Genomic DNA, 17,330 nt, shown 5'->3' with positions numbered 1-17,330 from the left:
AAACGAGGGGCCCTGGCGAGCACAGACACAGACGAGGAGGTCACACACACAGCTGAGGCCTGGAGGCCGCGCCAAGGCCAGGCACAGCAGCCGAGCCGCTGGGAACCCCAGGCACGCAGTGCCGCTCGGAGCATCGCCACATCATTACCGCCGCCCGCAGAACTGCACCACCGACCTGGCTTCTCCTGCACCAGCCGGCGGCAACCCCAGGGCTCCCCGCAGAGACAAACACTGCGCACGCGTGGCCTGCAGCCCAGTGTGTTTTCCCGGCCCCTGCTGCGTGGCCAGAGCAGCCGGATGTGGGCTTCAGCAGCCTGGCTCTGCTCGTGAACCACTGCTCCCAAGAAACAACCTTTGCGATTCTGTTTACTCCGAGTTAAATAAAAGTCAACCCGTGGGGTAATGGCCACCACGCTGCGCGGCAGAGCCTGCATGCTTAACCCCCACTCCTGCTGCCCCCAGATTTCTGCAGCCTGTTCCCCTATCTTTAAATGGAACTAATCCAGGCAGGCTGTGCCAGTCTGGCCTGCACCCATCAGCTTGCTGCTAAGAACCCTAACACAGGTACTGGGTGCTCCAAGCTGCTCTGTCCAACCAGTGGTGCTGCTTGGTCTGGACTGAGATGCGTCCTGAGCGTGGGAAACCCTGGGCTTGGGAGGCTGCACAGAGCCTCAGATAAGGTGTCACTCATGATCCTTTACGCTGAGTTCCTGCTGGAATACTGTTTCAGCCCCTTTGTGGATTAACGTTTATCCCGACAGGAGAGGCAGGCTTCTCAAGGCAGGAGCAGGTCCTGCAGGGCTTGATGGGTCACTGTGAAGTGCATCTGGCTTCTGTCTTGCCACGACACTAGCCCTGTTGGGACACAGCCCTGGGTCCCTCACCAGAGGCCAGCAAGATGAGGACACCCAATCTTAGGCTTTCAGCCACCAAACTATGAGCTCAGTAAACCTCTGCTCTTCATAAAGTCCCTCACCTCAGGTGTCCGGTACATGCTGTCCCTGGAGCCTTGTTTCTGGGAAATTGTCTTCCTCTTTCTCAGCCCATGATCCCAGGCACCCACCATGAGGCCCTGGACGTGGCCCAGGACAGCAGGTCAGGGTGACATGCTCAGGGGTGGACCAAGAGGAGGCCAGGCAGGACCCAAGGCCCGCAGGACAGTGCAGTTCACTACCGAGGGGCTTCAGAGCTGGCAGAGCTCCACGCACACAGGGCCGCACCATGTGGCCCCACCAGGCCCCGGACCATTACCCCAGCCACACACAAGGAAGCTGAGCCTCAGAACAGGCCGAGGACTTGCGCAAGGCCACGTGGCTGCACATGGACACACCAGGAAACAAACCTGAAATGCCACCTCTGCCTCCTCCCTTCAGAGTGGCCTTGGAAATAAACTTGAACCGCTGGACATGCCCCTCCTTGAGACTGTGACAATTAAGCTTAACTATCAAACTTGATTGGCCTGGGAACCACCTATGGATCAGTAAGGCACTATGCTTGGTATGTCTGGGTGGCCACGGAGGGGTGGCCTTGGGGTCCATGTCTGGCACCTCACCCCTTCCTCTCCGACTCTGCTACCTGGCTCCCTTGCACCTTCTGCCATGACGGTCCTGCCTTGGAGCAGCTGACCGTGGACTGAATCCCCCCAAACCACAAGCCAAATAAATCTCCCTTCCTTGAAACTGTGGCTGTCGGGTCTGGTGTCTCAGAAACAGGACGGCTGATGGATTTGGGGACCTGCTGTCCCCCAGGAGACCGGGGTCAGTGCCTACCCTTCTTCCTGGCCAGTGTGATGATGTCCGCTGCGCTCTTGCTCATGACCTTGGTGATGTACACGGGGCAGTTGATCCGACCCGCAATGGTGATGGCCCGGAACACAGCCTCAGCCTCCAGCTGGGGACACACCAAGTGCAAAAGTCACAGAAGGCTGGGGGCACAGTCACCACCCACCCCGAGTTCCCGGGACTTTCCCTCAGTCAGGTCTCTGGATGTTCCTTGATTGATTACACATGCTCAGAAGGGAAACCGGCCACATCAGTAGAGGGTTACATTGTAAATTGGAAAGAGAAAGACGTCAAAGTGAGTTTGGTTAGAGGCCTAGGGGACAGGATTATGCTATTAGGCTTGTCTGAAGTTTTCTCCCCAGCCCAGGGGAGAGACTGAGGCAGATCAGGACATCAAGGGCACAGGCAGGGTCCACCCACCCTCTGCTAAGTGACCCTCTGCTCACACAGTTTCACCTCCACTGCCTCTAGGTCAGCTACGTTCAGGGGACCAGGTAACTGAAGGACCAGTTCAGTTTGTTGTGCTCTGTTTGTGATACTGGAGATTGCACGCAGGACCTTCACACTGAGCTATAGCACCAGCCATTCACTTAACTTACTTTTTAAAATTTTGAGACAGGATCTAAATAACTAAATTGCCCAGGCTGGGCTCATACTTGAGACCCTCCTGCCTCAGCCTCTTAGAGTGCTGGAATTACAGGGTATACCAGCACACCTGGCTTTTTTTTTTTTTTTTTTTTTTTTTTTTTTTTTTTTTTTTCTTATCTTTTTTTTTTTTCCTGTTTTTTTTTTTTTTTTTTTTTTTTTTTGCTTCTGTTTTTAATCTCCAATCTGCTGTGGCCCTGCTATGTCATTTCGAAAAACCTGCTCTCTGGAGCGAAGCCATCAGTCACACGCCATGGTGTGACAGCGACACCCACGGGCTCTAGAGCTGATGATCCCTATCCCCAGTCCTCCCCATCTGTCCAGGGCCCAGTTGTCCAGGGGCCCAGCACAGCCCATGAGCCTTGCTCGTGATTGGATAAGAACAAGGAAAAACCTGCCACTCAGGGGTGGCTCTCGGGCAGCACCCACCATGGTACAGCTCAGCACCAGGCCAGCCTGCCTTCCCTCTGCCCCTCTCTTACTCACACACGCTGTCGCCCCCGGGGAATGAACCCATTTTTCACTTCCGGGACACCAGGCAGGGGGACAGTCGCTCTGTTTTCCCATCACCTAAGTCTGTACCAAGTCCGGCACAGACTTCATCCAGTTCGGACACTTGGGGTGCACAGGGTCTCACAGCAAAGCCCCCAGACTCAGATCAAAGCCTCTCACCGGCCTCCCTGACTGACCAGAGCCCCAGGGAAGGAGCCAGGCACGGGCTGTGCTGCTCTGGATGGAAGGGCACTGGGCGGGCACCATGATGTCACAGGCCCGCCGGGATTCTGTACCTCCTCAGGTCTGCTCAGAGCGTGGCCCTCGGGACCTGTGATGCCCATCTCCAAGATCCGCTTCTGTTCCTAGGAGACAGTGACACAGAGCCGGGGTTACAGAATAGCAGAGACAGCAGTCGCTCTTCCAGCCCCGGCTAGGAGAAACGGTGCGGCTGAGGCCAGGCAGGGTCTGTGGGAGGCCTAACCGTGGAGCACAGTTCGAGCCAGGTCCTCCCGCTGCACCTCCACCTCCGCCTGGCCTCCTTCCCCTGCAGCTGAGCTTCCAGCCCGCCCCGTCCACACCCACCCTGCTTTATTTCCATCTCCCAAGAGTGGTGAGCAAGCAGGGAGCCCAGCTGGATGTCCACCAACACTCCCTGGAGGCTGGGTCACCGGCCTTCGGTGTTGAGAGGACCGAAAGGCATGAGTCCTTTCCTTGCCTCAGTGAGTTCTCGCTCAGCAGGGGTCGGTTCGTGCAGGACTGACTGGTTATCAAGCCAGCCTGGCTCCTCCCCAGGCCCTCAAACACTCGCTCTGCTCCACACCTGCTCCCCTCCCTCACTGTGCAGGGAGCAGCATGCAGCCCTCCGGAACCAGGACCCCCAAAACAAACTCCTTTATTTTATAACCAGCCTCAGGTATTTTGTTACAGCAACAGAAAACAGACTGGGACAGAAAGCTGGTGCTGAGAGGCAGATTGGGCCATAGCGATGTCTGAAAATGTGGGTGCGGCTTTGGAGCTGACAATGGGCAGAGACAGGGAGAGCTTAGAGGAAGAGACCAGAAAAAGCCTGGGATGACTCCAACATGCATGAGAGCCGGTGCCAGCACCAGCTCGGGGACAAGAAGACCTGGGAAATGGAATTCCTCAGACCGGCTGGGTGGTGGTGACCAGCATGCTGGGGGATGTGGGGAGGAAAGGCCACTCTGAGATCCCGGGGGGCAACCAGGACCTCTCATCGGCAGACAGTGTCGAAGCCACAGAGACCTTGGTTGAGCCAAGGTTGGGCCCCCGGACTTCACGGAAGACAGATTTAAAAGCAATGAACTAGAATTTCCGGCTAAACAGCAAAAGATGAAAGGAACGGAGTGGCTCCTTTTTACCGCTTATACTGAGATTAAGGAAAGGGGAATTACTTAGAGACAGAATTTATCATTTACAAAGGAAAAGGGGCATGAAAATTTGGAGAAGGTGCAGCCAGGTGGCATGCAGAAGAGCAAGCACGGTGGGCAGGGAGTCCTGCAGTGTGGCCCAGGGTGGGATCTGAAAAGATCGGAGCAGTAGCACAGAGCCAGGTGCTGTGCTGGACCCCTCAGGAGCAGGGCCGAGGGCAGAAAGGGGTCCCTTCTGGGTCCTGCCAGGTCTCAGCTCCATGCACCCAGCCCTGCCTCCGAGGGACCCACTGGAGCTCAGGCCACAGCCCCACAGGGGAGAACACCTGGCAGGGCCCACGTGCTGCCAATGCAGGGGCCCGGGATACACGAGCTACAGCATCTTGGTGGCTTCCACCCGGGTTTCAAAAGTTGTCTGTCATGGCTGGGTCTAGGTGTCCCCTCAAAGCCTCATGCGGTCATCAGGCTTTTCAGAGGTGGCTGAATCTAGAGTGTGTGATGCTGGGATTGAGGGCATACGATTACTAAATCAGTCCACTGGAGCCTGGGATTTAGCTCCGGGGTCCACCACCTGCCTCGCAAGCACAAAGTCCCGAGTTTGATCCCCAGTACCAAAATAAATAAGTAAATAAAGCCACCGATCGGCTTGGCCCCGCCCCTAATCCCAGGAGTCCGGATGAGAGAAAAGAGGCAGAAAGACTAAGGTTCCCTTGTTGCTTTTGCTGTCTTCTGCTGCCACGAGCTGTTGCCCCTCTTCCCTGCCACCCTGCCTTGGAGCCAGCCGATGATGAACTGCAACCTCTACAAACTGAGCTAAATAAACCTTTCCCCCTTTCACTTTCGGTGTCAGATATTTTGTCTCAGCAACAAAAGAAAGTAACTAACACTGTTGCCAACAACTTGCAGGCCCGGGGTTGGGGTGGCCCCTGCCTCAGAAAGCAGCAGCAGCTGACTCTGCTCCCAGACAGCTGCCACAGGGACTGAACCCAGCAAAGCCGTGGGTCAGGGCTGCCAGGGCCTGGGCTCCACCTGAGCCCTGGGGTGTCCAAGGTGACACTTCGTCAGAGGTCAGAGTCCGGCGTCAGGAGCTAACACCTGCCCTGCGGGGCTTCACCCTTGCTTTGGGCAGTTGCCCCTTCCTGTGCAACTGCTGATCCTGAGGGTTGAGCCCAGGGCCTTTCACAGAGTTACATCCTTCAGCCCTTTTTAGTTTTTATTTTGAGACGGGGTCTCAATAAATCACTAAAGCTGGGCTCAGACTTGCAGTCCTCCCACCCAAGCCTTCCGGAGTGCAGGGATTACAGGAGGACACCGCCACATCTGGCCTCTCTTCTGGTTTTCTGCCGTGCACCGAGAGTCCAAGGCCCTCATCAGAAGCTGAACAAACACCAGCACGGTGCTCTTGGGCCTCCAGAACTGTGAGACAAAACAAACCCTTTGTCTTTCCCAATTACATAGACTTGAGTATTCTGTTACAGCAACAGAAAAACAGCAAAGACACAGGGTTCTAGGAAATGAGCTCTAAAACCCACCAGCTGCCCCCCAGCCTCTGAGCCTCCTGCAGGGCCCTCCTTTGGGAAGAAACGTGGCCTTGGGGTATCATGAGGACGCTGAGATCAGGGAAGGCCAGCCCCAGACCCACCCATCTCCATGCTTTCTGGCACGGTGGGCAGGCTCTCTGGGCCTCAGCTTCTCTTCTGTGCACTGGGGTCCGTGTTTGTATCAGCGAAGTGTTGAGTAAGTGGGCAGCCGTGTAAACACTCAGCTTGCTGCCCAGGGCGGGGTGTGCACCATCGAGCCTGTCCCAGCCGGCTGGGTGCCCTCCGCTACTGGCTCCTCCTCTTGGTCTCTGACCTCCCAGCAGGAAACCACCGCTCGGATTTATGCTGTAACCCTGGAACGGTTCCCTGGACGGCCGGCCCAGATCAAACCCACTACTTCCCAAGCTGCCTCCTGGCCCCAGGAATACTTCAGTTTCTTTCTTTTTTTTAATACATCACCCAGATGCCAGCTGTGCCGCTGCTCATTTTAACTCCCCCATTTCTGCTTCACGCCCCTCCTCTCAGACGCATCTGTACCAGGAGCTCCAGCCCTGTCAGCCACGAAGGCATCCTATTTCCGTCTACAGCCCTGAAGTGTGATTATAAGAACGTAAACCAGAGACGGCAAGGTCTAACAGCTCGGGCAGATTTAAGTCAACTAAGGCATAATTTCAGTACTGAAGATGTTTTTCTTGCAAAAGCATCTTTGGATGCTGTTTACAAGGAGATTTGATGGCGCAGAGAAGTCTGTGCTGAATTGGTTCTACGCCGCTTTCTATTTCTGCAGAGAAGGAAGGAAGGGGAGGAAACAGAGGGCAGCCAGGGGAGGAGGGGGTCCTTGCAGCAGAAAACTCAGCAACTCTGCCTGCGAGGCTGCGCGGGGACAGAACTGGCCGAGTGCGGAGAGCTCCACACGTCTGGGTCCTTGGCTGTTGACACGAAAAGGCTTGAGCGGGAGGGAAGTGGACGGGAGGACGGTCAGACCAAAAGGGACCAGGACCCGATGGCTTCGGAAATTCCCAGCCTCTCCAAAGTGAAGGAAAAGGATTCTGAGCTCATCTCAGTCTGGGACACCCGCAAGTCAAGACAAACCTGTTCGCCTTTGAAAGGACTCAGATGCAGGGCACAGGGCAGGGCTTTATGTTCAGCCATGAAAGACCCTTTAAAGACACCACAGGGGTCCCGGGAGTTCCACTGTGCTCCTGGGCTCCCTCCCCAGGCTCTTCTGGAAGAGATCTGTGGTGTCTTTCCCCTAATGAGTGACCCCCAGTGAGGTTCAGGAAGCAGCTGAGAGAATGACTTCAGCGACACACAGGCAGCCTGGGCTGCACGAGCCAAAGGCCAGAGTGAAAGGGGGCCGTCAGACCCCAAGTCCGACCAGGCAGGAAGTGGGTGGAGAGCACCACTAGCTGCTGAAGCCACTTCCTGTCACAAAAACGATGTGGGACTCAGGACAGAGCCAGGAAGACGGCCAAGAGCCCCAGAGGATTAAGAGACCAAGGCCTCGCTCCAGAGTGGCCACCTGACTCCCTCCTACAAATGGCGCTTCTCCCACCTGCCATGCCCGCCTCCTCCATCTCCCCTCTCTGGGGCTGCTCTTCCTGCCCTATGGGAGCTGCTTGCCGGCTGACTCTGTCCTTTCCTCACCCAGGAAGATCAGTGTGTTTCCTCCTGGTCCCACCACAGCTTCCAAAGCCTGTCGGTGTTAGGACACGGAGGACCGTGCCGTCTCTGACCTCGACCCCAGCTCCAGGGGTGGGTGTTTCCGCAGGACAAGCGCTCCTTGGGCTGAAGTCCCTGGGCCCAGGTCACAGGTCCGAGGAGGCCAACCCACTCTCTGCCCTTTCCCTAGGACAACGCAACTTCCGGTGCCGGCCCCGAGTGCCAGGCTGCCGAGGTACCCCTGCCCAGACCTTCGTTTGCCCTCACGTACTCCCTGCCGGGTTCTCAGTCGTCCCAGCCCCAGAAAACTGAGCTCAAGAGCAAAATGGTCCGCAGACACCGCACCCGAGGCAGGGCAAGAGACATGGGGACGCCTGGATGCAAGCTTGGCCCTCACTGCCCGGTCCCCCCTTAGCCAAGACCATGACAACCTCTTCTGTCCCAGCGAGGCAGACCGAAGTGTGGGCGTCCCCACAGCTCACCTGAGCTATCAAGTCTCCATTCTCCGCGTGGACCAAGATCACGGCTCCCAGACTCTTCAGAAAGGTGAAGGCTTCGTACAGCTGAGGAGGGAGACAGACGGTGTGGAGTGAGATCAGAGCTGCAGCAGGCACAGGTCAGTAGGGACTGCTCCTGCCCCTGGCTCGGTCACTGCCAGCCTCTGTAAGCCCAGCAGGGCTGCTCCCATAGGGATGCTGCCTGCCAGACCCCCAGCCTCAGCCTGGCTCCTCCCAGGTCTTCCGGGACCCAGAAGCGCACACAGTTACGACAGCTGGGACCTAGGTCACCGCACAGACCTTTGTGGCTGCAAACACAAGCTCCCATGACCCCAACACTCAGACAGCACGTGCCACACCAGGCCTGTGTCACCGGCCCACAGCGGCCGCCCGCTGCCCTGCGCCTCCTGGAGCTGCAGTGGCTCATCTGCCCTGGTGAGGACCAAAGCCCCGAGCTCCTCCTCCTGGGGCCTCTTGTGTACATCCACGTCCCTGGGACGCCCTCTGGCCCCAAAGCAATGCCCAGTAACGGCCCCCTAACACCTGGTGGCACCTGCTGTGGGCACCTGCAGGAGCAGCTCCTGCTTTCAGTCCTCTGCAAAGCTCCGTAAGACAGGTACTGCTATGAGCTGAAAGGCCCAGAGAGGCTGGAAAAGCAGCCCCAGGCTGCACAGCAAGCAGCAGGCACTGGCAGGAGCACCCATGGCTCCCAGGGCCACTAAGAAGCAGATAGAAAGTGACGAGGGACCCAAGCAGGAGACCCAGAGGTGGGAGAAGGCCAGGGACCCAGTAAATGGCAAGCCCTGGAGAACAGCTCCTAGCCACGTCCTCCCCAGCTCCCTACACCCCATTGCCACTGCTGGGAGCCAGTGGGGCTAGGATTTTACGACTCCTGTGGGGAGGAAAGTGGAGAGGGAAGGGGCTTGCCAGAAATCCCACTCCCTCCTCTGTCATAGCAGAGCCATGGTCCCCAGCTTGGTCTGAGCCCCAGAATCCACAGCAAAGCTCAGCCTTAAGCCCAGGCCAGCACCCACCATTCTCCAGGAGCTGTGCACCACAGGGCATTCTGTGGGGTTGCTGGGGTCCCCTGCCCTGGCCACCAGCCCTGCCGGGTGGAAGGGAGGTGCGGGTCCACCTACCTGGCTATCCGACATTTGGTAGAGGTCCTTATAGGCCATGTAGACTTGGAAGGAATTGATACCTGTGCAAGACGGAGAGAGGGAGAAGAGACCTGTGCTCAGGAGGAACCGAGACAGGCCGTCCCGGGAAGCAGCAATCACAGCGCGTGCAGTGAACACCGTGCGCCCTGCACACGCTCCCCTGGGGTGCAGAGGCCGAGAAGAGCACCGTGGGGCGCCCGCCTGCCTCAGCCCCGGTGTCTGCAGCCACACCCCAGGGCCGGGCCCAGACGCACACTGGGGCGGGAGAAGCAAAGCCCAGTCCCACCCCAGCTCACGGCCTCCAGCAGGACGGCATGGGGGAAACCAAGGCAGCTTAGGATCAGAACAGAGGGTGGGGTGCAGGGATGGTGGGTGAGCAACAGGGAAGGTTTCCTTGTTCCTTTCCTCGGGAAAGGCTCTCAAAAGCAGGGTGAGCAGTCTGGTAATCATGGTGCACGAAGGGGGAGCCACTGGAAGCATGAAAGTCAAATTTATGAAACTAGGGAAACCTTGTGCAGCTGCTGATGGGAATAAAAGTGGTGACTCCACTATGGAAACCAGCGTGGACGTTCCCTCCAAAATTAAAAATAAGTAGAGTCACATAGGATCTATCTGGCAACCTTCCTCCTGGGTATGTATCCAAAGGCAGTGAGATCGGTCTGTCAAAGAGACCTCTGCACTCCATGTTCACTGCGGCACTGTTCACAACAGCCAAGGAGTGGATTCAACCTCAGTGTCTACTCACAGATGACTGGATAAAGAAAATGTGTTACATACACACCACAGAATACTATGCAGCCATAAACAAGGCGATCCTGCCATTTGGAACCACATGGACGAACCTAGAGGACATCAGGCTAACTGAAGTGAACTGGGCACAGACAGACAAATGCCACAGGAGCTCACTGACAGTAGGGATTTAAAAAACTGAGCTTATAGCTGCAGAGAGTAGAACGGTGGCTAGCAGGGGCTGAGGGTGGTGGAGGAGATGGAAAGACGCCGAGAAAAGGACATAGATTTTCAGTCCAAGAGGCAGAATAAATTCTGGAGCTCTGCTGCACACATGGCGACTACAGCTCATGACACCCGTTACACTTGGTCTTAAATGTCCTCCTCACAAGAATGGTAAGAATGAGAGGCAGGAATGCAGCTGCGAAAGACAGTTCTCTCCCCAGATCCAATGGTCTGTGACCCTTCAGGAAGGAGCACAGCGCTGCCAGCACCTTGCTTCTAGCCCTAGAAGACCCCTACTGGGCGTCCGACCGCCAAAGCCGTAAGGTTATAAAATTTGGGGGTTTTGTTACAGCAACAGATGAGGACCAATACTGACCTCCTGCAGGCCCAGCTCTGCCCCAGTGTTTCCTTTCCTCACAGCCCTGACAAGACAGGCTTTGAAAATTTACCAAGAGACAACAGATGGACACAGCTCCTCTTAAGATAGGAAACTGGTGGTCTCATGGGAAGTGAGGTGCACGCTGACACGCGGGACAGTGCAAGGAACGGCTGGTGACAGGGAGGCTTGGCTAGCAGCCAGAGCTGCTCCAAGCACAGGACACGCATCCACCTGTCTGACCTCAAGACAGCCTCTGGCTGGCTTCTCACCCCCTGGAAAAACAGGCACAGAGAGGCCAAGTGTCGGGCCAGCAGGAGCCGGCTACTAAGTGGAGGGGCCAGGCTTCCCGTGATTGTTACTGCACAGCCACAGCACAGAATACGAGGCCCGTCAGGGTTCCGCCGATGGGAGGACTCACACATCCACAGGAAAATGTACACACACCCCACACCTCTGCACATAATGTCTAGTGGTCTAAAAAGATGATAGACGTTTCAATTTTTTAAATTTTATCACAGTAACAGGCAAATCGCCACGAAGGTCCTCCAAAATGCTCCCCGTAAAGTTGAACGCACTCGTCCCATTGTCCCCGGCCTGCTCTGCGGCAGCTCTGGAGGCCCCTTTCCTAAGAGTCTGTAGCTGCGCTGTCGTGGCTGCCTCGATGGCCTGAGCAGATTCAAAACACTCCCCTTCTCTGGCCATTTTGACTTTGGGGAGGAGCCAGGAGTCATGCGGTGCGGATCCGGTGACTGAGGTGGGCGAGGACGCAGCACTGTGTCTCGCAAGCCTGCCCTTCCGCTGCATGGCGCTCGGCGGCAGCAGTCACTGGATTTTAATGCAAAAGGGAGGATCTGAGGGGAGACTAATGGCAATGAGTCTTTTTCTGTAATAATTTTTAAAATTTAAACATCTGCTATATATTTTGATCACATCTCCTAGATAAGTAAGAAAACTAGAAAGTCAAATCCAAATTACCGCTTTTCAGTGTGCCAACACTTCTGTGCTGCTTTGATGAGCTTGTAAAGGCTCTGAAATGTGTCAGTACAGACAGCCGCAATGGAGGCCAGATAGGTAAGCCCCACACCAGCACCCCGCCAGGCCCCAGTCACAGCAAGAAATCAGCCCAGGGCAATGCAGAAATGTCGAGACCCTAACGAGTCTCCCCGCCCAGCAGAGCCTGGCAGCCCCTCTGCCCTGACGGTGACGAAGCCTGCTGTGCTTGCCTCTGCCCTCTCCATTTCCCCCGCTCCTGTCCTCGTGCGTCCTCGGGCTGCTGAACTAACAAGCTGCAGTGCACAGGGTGAGATGCGGACAGCTCAGGACGGAAGGTCAGGCAGGGAAGGCGAGATGCGAAACCGAGAGTCCCCTTGAAGGACGGCGCTGTGAGGTCTCAGCGGGATTCAGCGACCACAGCGGAGGGACAAGGCTTCCAGACAGACAAACAGTAAACTCCACCTGACAGGCGGGCAGAGGTGGCCCTTGGATATTCACAGGAGGAGAAAGACAAGGAATGTGTGCATGGTCAGGAATTAGAGGGCTGCGATGACAAGGACGGAGGATGGCGGCATTTGCTGTGACATCACAGGGACACGAGGGGACACGTGTAGGGCCAGGGATGCTGACCGGGGTCACGCTGACCAGGGGTGCACATCCAGAAACTGACGTCACCACCAACGTCGTGACCCCGGGCAACTCTAAAACCTTCGACTTCAGAAGTCCATTTCTAGAAATCTAAGGAAGTGATCAGAATGCAAACATGCTTATGTACGAAGATGTTCGCCATAACACGAATTATAATAAAACAAATAGAAAACCTAAGTGTCCAATGAAAAGAAACCAGCTAAACAAATTTGCCATTACATTTTATGTTATGAGGCATCAAAAAGTTACTGATGAAGAGTAATGTTACACATGAAGCAGTCAGTGAGAAAAGAAAGATTCCAGGGAGTAGCTATCATCCGGCTACATAAGGAAAAATCATTGAGAGAGACAGAACAAAGGCAATAATTCTTCACACATCATGGAAAACTGGGATTGGAGCTCAAATCTGAGGAAAGATATTTTCCTTCTCTTGATTTTCTGACTCTCTGTATATTAGAAGTGGTGACAGTTTTATTTCTTTTTCTTTTTTTTTGGTACCAGGGATCAAACTCTGAACCTTGCACTTGCAAGGCAGGTGGCAGTACCACTGAGCTAAATCCCCGGCAATGATGACATTCTTTATAACAAAAAAACACGGCATATGTATGTGCAAAATCTAAAGCCCAGGCCAGCCATGGCGGTACACACCCACAATCCCAGGACTTCAGGAGACTAAGTCGGGAGAATCATTCACGTGAGATCGCTTGGGCAACTTAATGAGTTGGAAAGGCCCTCTCTCAAGTAAAAGTAAAATGCTGGGACACAGCACAGGGCCATGCCCCATATCCTATTCCCCATTAAGGAAAAAAAAAATGAGCACCGCCCTGGCTCCCCTCAAATCCGTCCCCGAGCAGAGAGCCCAGGGCCGCCCGACAGGATGAGCCACTTTTAGCCTGACTCCTCCTATCCTGCCGATCCAGGTCCCTCTCCCAGCCAGGCAAGGCGTCTGCACGGGGCAGGGCCCCCGGTGTGAGGCTGCGCAGAGGAGAGTCACGGGGACACAGGTGCGCGAGCACATACATCCCTCCCAGAGCACAGGCTTTAAAGGAGGAGCCAGATGGACAACAGATGTCCTGTAATCCAAGACAGTGACAAAGGTGTCCCCAAAGAGGGCCCAGGGACTGGCTCCGGACACTGAAGGAAGACAGTGGTTTTGAGGGGACAGTCGGGAGGTGGTCACAGAGCTGGGTCTTGAAGGTGAGCAGCACTTAACAGCAGAGAGAAAGGACACTCCTAGCAGGGGGCAGCCTGACAAAGGGCCCGCAGAGTCACAGTGGCCAGGGTGGCAGCCAGGACACCAGGACAGGTTATGGTAGACAAAGAAATGCGAGGTCAGACCACCAAAGGGCTGGGACCCTGAACTGCTCCCTGTGGCAGGGGGACACTCGGGAGGAAGAGGACAGATGTGTAAGAGGGCCGCCTATCTTCTCACGGCGGCAGTGTGCAGCTCCTCACAAAGGGATTTTCCCACCTCCGAGGCTCTGGGTCCACCAGGAACTGAGGACCCCAGCGCCCACTCTGCAGCTGCCACTGACCTTTGTCCTGCACCAGCACCTCTAGCTCCTCCCGGATCCCGTCGTACCAGCTCGTGAGGTCCACATGGAGGGAGTAGTCACAGCAGGACTTGGTGTCTGCTGCTTCGTGCCACTTCTCAAAGGAGGTGAGCAAGCTGGAGCCAGGCTCAGGAACCACATGGTCGACTGAGAGAGAAACCTGTGTCAGGGAGCTTACGAAGGGCCCGCATTGTGCCATCAGTGTCCCCACTGACATCCCCACCATCACCACCGCCACCACCACCCTCATCACCATGACCACCACCATCATCATCACCATCACCATCACCACCGTCACCACCATCACCACCACCACCACCACCACCACCATCACCACCACCATCACCATCACCACCATCACCACCACCATCACCACCATCATCACCATCACCATCCACCACCACCATCACCATCACCACCATCACCACCACCATCACCATCATCATCACCATCATCACCATCACCATCACCGTCACCACCATCACCATCACCACCACCATCACCACCGTCACCATCACCACCGTCACCACCACCATCATCACCATCACCGCCATCACCGTCACCGCCATCACCGTCACCATTACCACCACCATCACCATCACCATCACCATCACCACCACCATCACCACCAGCCCCCAGCCCTGCTGTCCTCCCCTCACCACCCACACCTCCATCAGCAGTGGCATCTGTGCCAGCATCTTCGGGCTTCAACAACCCAACCATGAGCACTGCCCGTCCTCATCACAAGGACACACGGAGTGCGTCCCGCGTCCCGCAGGTGAGAGCTCGGGGCTCAGTGACCTCGCTCAGCCCTCAGCCCTCCCACGCAGTGAGTATGCACAACCCAGGGCTACAGATGGACAGCTGGGGCTCAGAGGGAGCCAGGAATCCGTCCAGGGGAGACCGTCAGACCTAAATGATGGCCCAGTTCTTGTGCCAACCCGGACACAGAATGCCACAGCAGAGAGAAGCTCGGAGACCAGGAAAAGCAACCGCATCTCCTCTATTTCCAACAAAATCTAAACTGTAAAGCTGATCCTGAAGGGAACCTCCTGGCCTCGCCTGCCCTCTGGTTACTGCCTGTTTTGCTTGTGCTGCCTCCCCTGTCAGGCATCCATAACAACTTCCAGACAGTGGGCTCTGCTTTCCTCTTCCCGCTCATCTCCTCCATTCATCCACAGCATCGGCCTTTGGTAACTAGACCTTCCGGTCTGCAGGTCTGTCGGAAGGGGCCAATCCTCACTCAGCTTGCACCTGGAGGCAGTGAATCACTCCTCACTCCTTTCTACTTGCTTTACTCCAGCTTCTGAAGCAGCACATCCTTCTGGCTTTTTGTCCTACTTTTTGGGGGTTCCTCTTTGTCCCCCACGAATTCCTCTAACTGCCATTAAAGGAGCCCAGGAGCCCTGGCCCCAGAACTTCCCTGTCTCTTTCCCTCCCATAGTACACTGCAAGCCCACCCACCCGCCGGGAGGACAGCACAGCCCATCAGCCATAGGCAGGGGCGCACCCCAAGGCACCCCAAATCACCCTGTCCCAGGACCTGTCTGCTGACCCCCATGGCCGGCCACCCCAGGCAGCTGATCTATGCCACCACCACTCCATCGGCCCAGCCACATCTGATCAGAGCCTCTCTATTCTGTCCTCTGTAAAACCCATCAGGGAGCTGGGCGTGGTGGTGTGTGCCTGTAATCCTAGCTACTCAGGAGGCTGAGGCAGGAGGACCCCAAGTTTGAGCCCAGCCTGAGCAATTTAGCAAAACCCTGTCTCAAAATTAAATTAAATTAAAAAGGGCTGGAATGTAGTTCCATGGCCTTAGTGTGTATGAGGCCCTGGGTCCAATCCTCAGCACCGAAAAAAAAAAAAAAGAGAGAGAGAGAGAGAGAGAGAGAGAATTGTTCCCACTTCCTGCTTCTGCTTAGAACCCTTCGGATTTCCACTGCCCTCATGAGCAACAGCAAGTCCGTCCCCGGGCCTGTGAGGCCCAGTGCTGTCCCTCCTTTCCGGTCTTACAGTGAGCCCTCAGTGCTGTACCCCTCCCCATCAAGGCGGTCTCCACCCCGACTGCGGGGTACATTCAGTGGGGCCCTGTGCACCACTTCCCTCCCCCGGGCTGTGCTCTCCGCTGCCCCGCGTCCCGCACACAGTGCTCCTTGGGGAGACTCCTGTGCTCCGGGGCCCTGGCCACGGTTCGCAGCGCACATGTGACTGAGCAGTGACTCCTGAGACTCTGTTCAGCCCCAAACCCAGCAGCAGCTTGGCGACTGGGTCCAGATGGCTGGGGGCAGAGGGTGGGGACTCAGAGCCGTCCTGCCCAGGTGGTGAGTCCTCGCCATGACCACATACGCTCTCCTCTCCGCTGCCCTCCCTCACCTTCTCAGATGGAGGCCTGAGAAACTCCCTTCACGGTGGGAAGGATGAGGTTCCGGTCAGGGCTCCCCGGGCCTCCTGGCTGGGATGGGGAGACAGCAAGGGGGAGCCTGGGGGTCCTGGCTCATCCTCCCCTCCTCTCCCCACACCCATGCACTGGGCCCTGCACCAGGGAAATGGGGGGCAAAGCCCGAGCTACAGGTGAGGAAAGAAAGGCCTGGACTCTGGGACAAACCTGGCAGCAGAGTCCAAGCCAGCCTGGTCCAAGGCTGAGTTCTTCCAGATTTCCCAGACTGCCACTAGAAAAGGGATCAGGACTTGGCTGCCCAGAGGGAAGCCAAGCCGTACCCTCCTGCCTCGGGGGCAGCTTGGGCACCCGGCTCTGCCTGGGGCAGCTGGATCTGGTGCGGGGGCTGCCAAGAGGACACATGGGGGACAGAGACAGGCAGAGCTGGGCCAGCTCATAACTCGGCTGCTAGGAATCACAAAGCCTCGCAGTTGAAAGAACATTTACAACCAACTGACGTCTGTTTTAAGTAAAGTCACTTATTAAATTAGAAACCAAGCAGAAGCAACTATTCAAGCAGTACAGAACAGCATTCTCCAGCTTTCCCCTTGCTGGGACAGAATCCCAACACACCTGCAACTTAAGGCGGAGGAGGGGTTCGCTGTCGCCTATAGCTCAGGACTGGTTCAGGGGTCTGCGGCTCCAAGGCAGGAGCGCTGTGGCGGAGGGTGTGGCGAAGGAGACTGGGCACCTCATGGCAGACAGGAAGCAGAGAGAGGTAGGACCAGGGACAAGGATTCACCCTTCCAGGTCACGGCCCAGGGGTAAGTACAGCGTCCCCACAATCCAGTCACCTTTCCAAAGCCTCCCCTCTGGACACGGGAGTCTTGGGGGCACATTCTAGATTCAAATCACAACAAGAGCCTTTGGGCTGCCCAGGGCCATGTGCAAGAGCAGAGCCACCTGCAGCCCCCTCCGCCCCACCCACACTTGAGTAAGAAAACAAGTATTGCTTGAGATTGGGGCCACCAGGGTTGGGACAGGACCTGCTTATGTCTCCAAGCGGTCGGGTAGCAGAGGCTGGGTTCTTCCTCAGTGTAGGAGGTGGGGAGGTGGTGGGACCATCAGGAGGAGGAGCCCAGCGGAAGTCACAGCCCTCGGAAGGGACTGAGAGCAGGATGGGCCCCTCCCCACTGTGAGCACTCCCTCTGCCATGCTCCCATCACGGTGCTGGCTGCCACGCTGCCACTCAGCCAA

The 17,330-nt window shown here is 56.4% G+C and overlaps 1 protein-coding gene across 3 annotated transcripts in view; it reads right to left on the bottom strand.

Annotated features, from left to right (window-relative positions):
- Crmp1 (collapsin response mediator protein 1) overlaps positions 1-17,330 on the bottom strand; it is a 141,662-nt gene that overhangs the window by 12,135 nt on the left and 112,197 nt on the right. For all 3 annotated transcript variants that reach the window (XM_010641802.3, XM_033758771.1, XM_033758772.1), the window contains 5 exons: positions 13,679-13,843; positions 9,149-9,210; positions 7,995-8,075; positions 3,215-3,283; positions 1,770-1,890 (listed from right to left, as the gene is read on the bottom strand). In XM_010641802.3, coding sequence (XP_010640104.1) covers positions 1,770-1,890; positions 3,215-3,283; positions 7,995-8,075; positions 9,149-9,210; positions 13,679-13,843 — 498 coding nt within the window. The remainder of the gene's footprint in view (positions 1-1,769; positions 1,891-3,214; positions 3,284-7,994; positions 8,076-9,148; positions 9,211-13,678; positions 13,844-17,330) is intronic.

The sequence above is a fragment of the Fukomys damarensis genome, unplaced genomic scaffold (assembly GCF_012274545.1).
Source record: "Fukomys damarensis isolate Sample0158 unplaced genomic scaffold, DMR_v1.0_HiC HiC_scaffold_35, whole genome shotgun sequence".
NCBI lineage: Eukaryota > Metazoa > Chordata > Mammalia > Rodentia > Bathyergidae > Fukomys > Fukomys damarensis.
The sequence above is the reverse complement of the archived record's forward strand: the minus strand, read 5'-3'. Positions and strand labels throughout refer to the sequence as shown.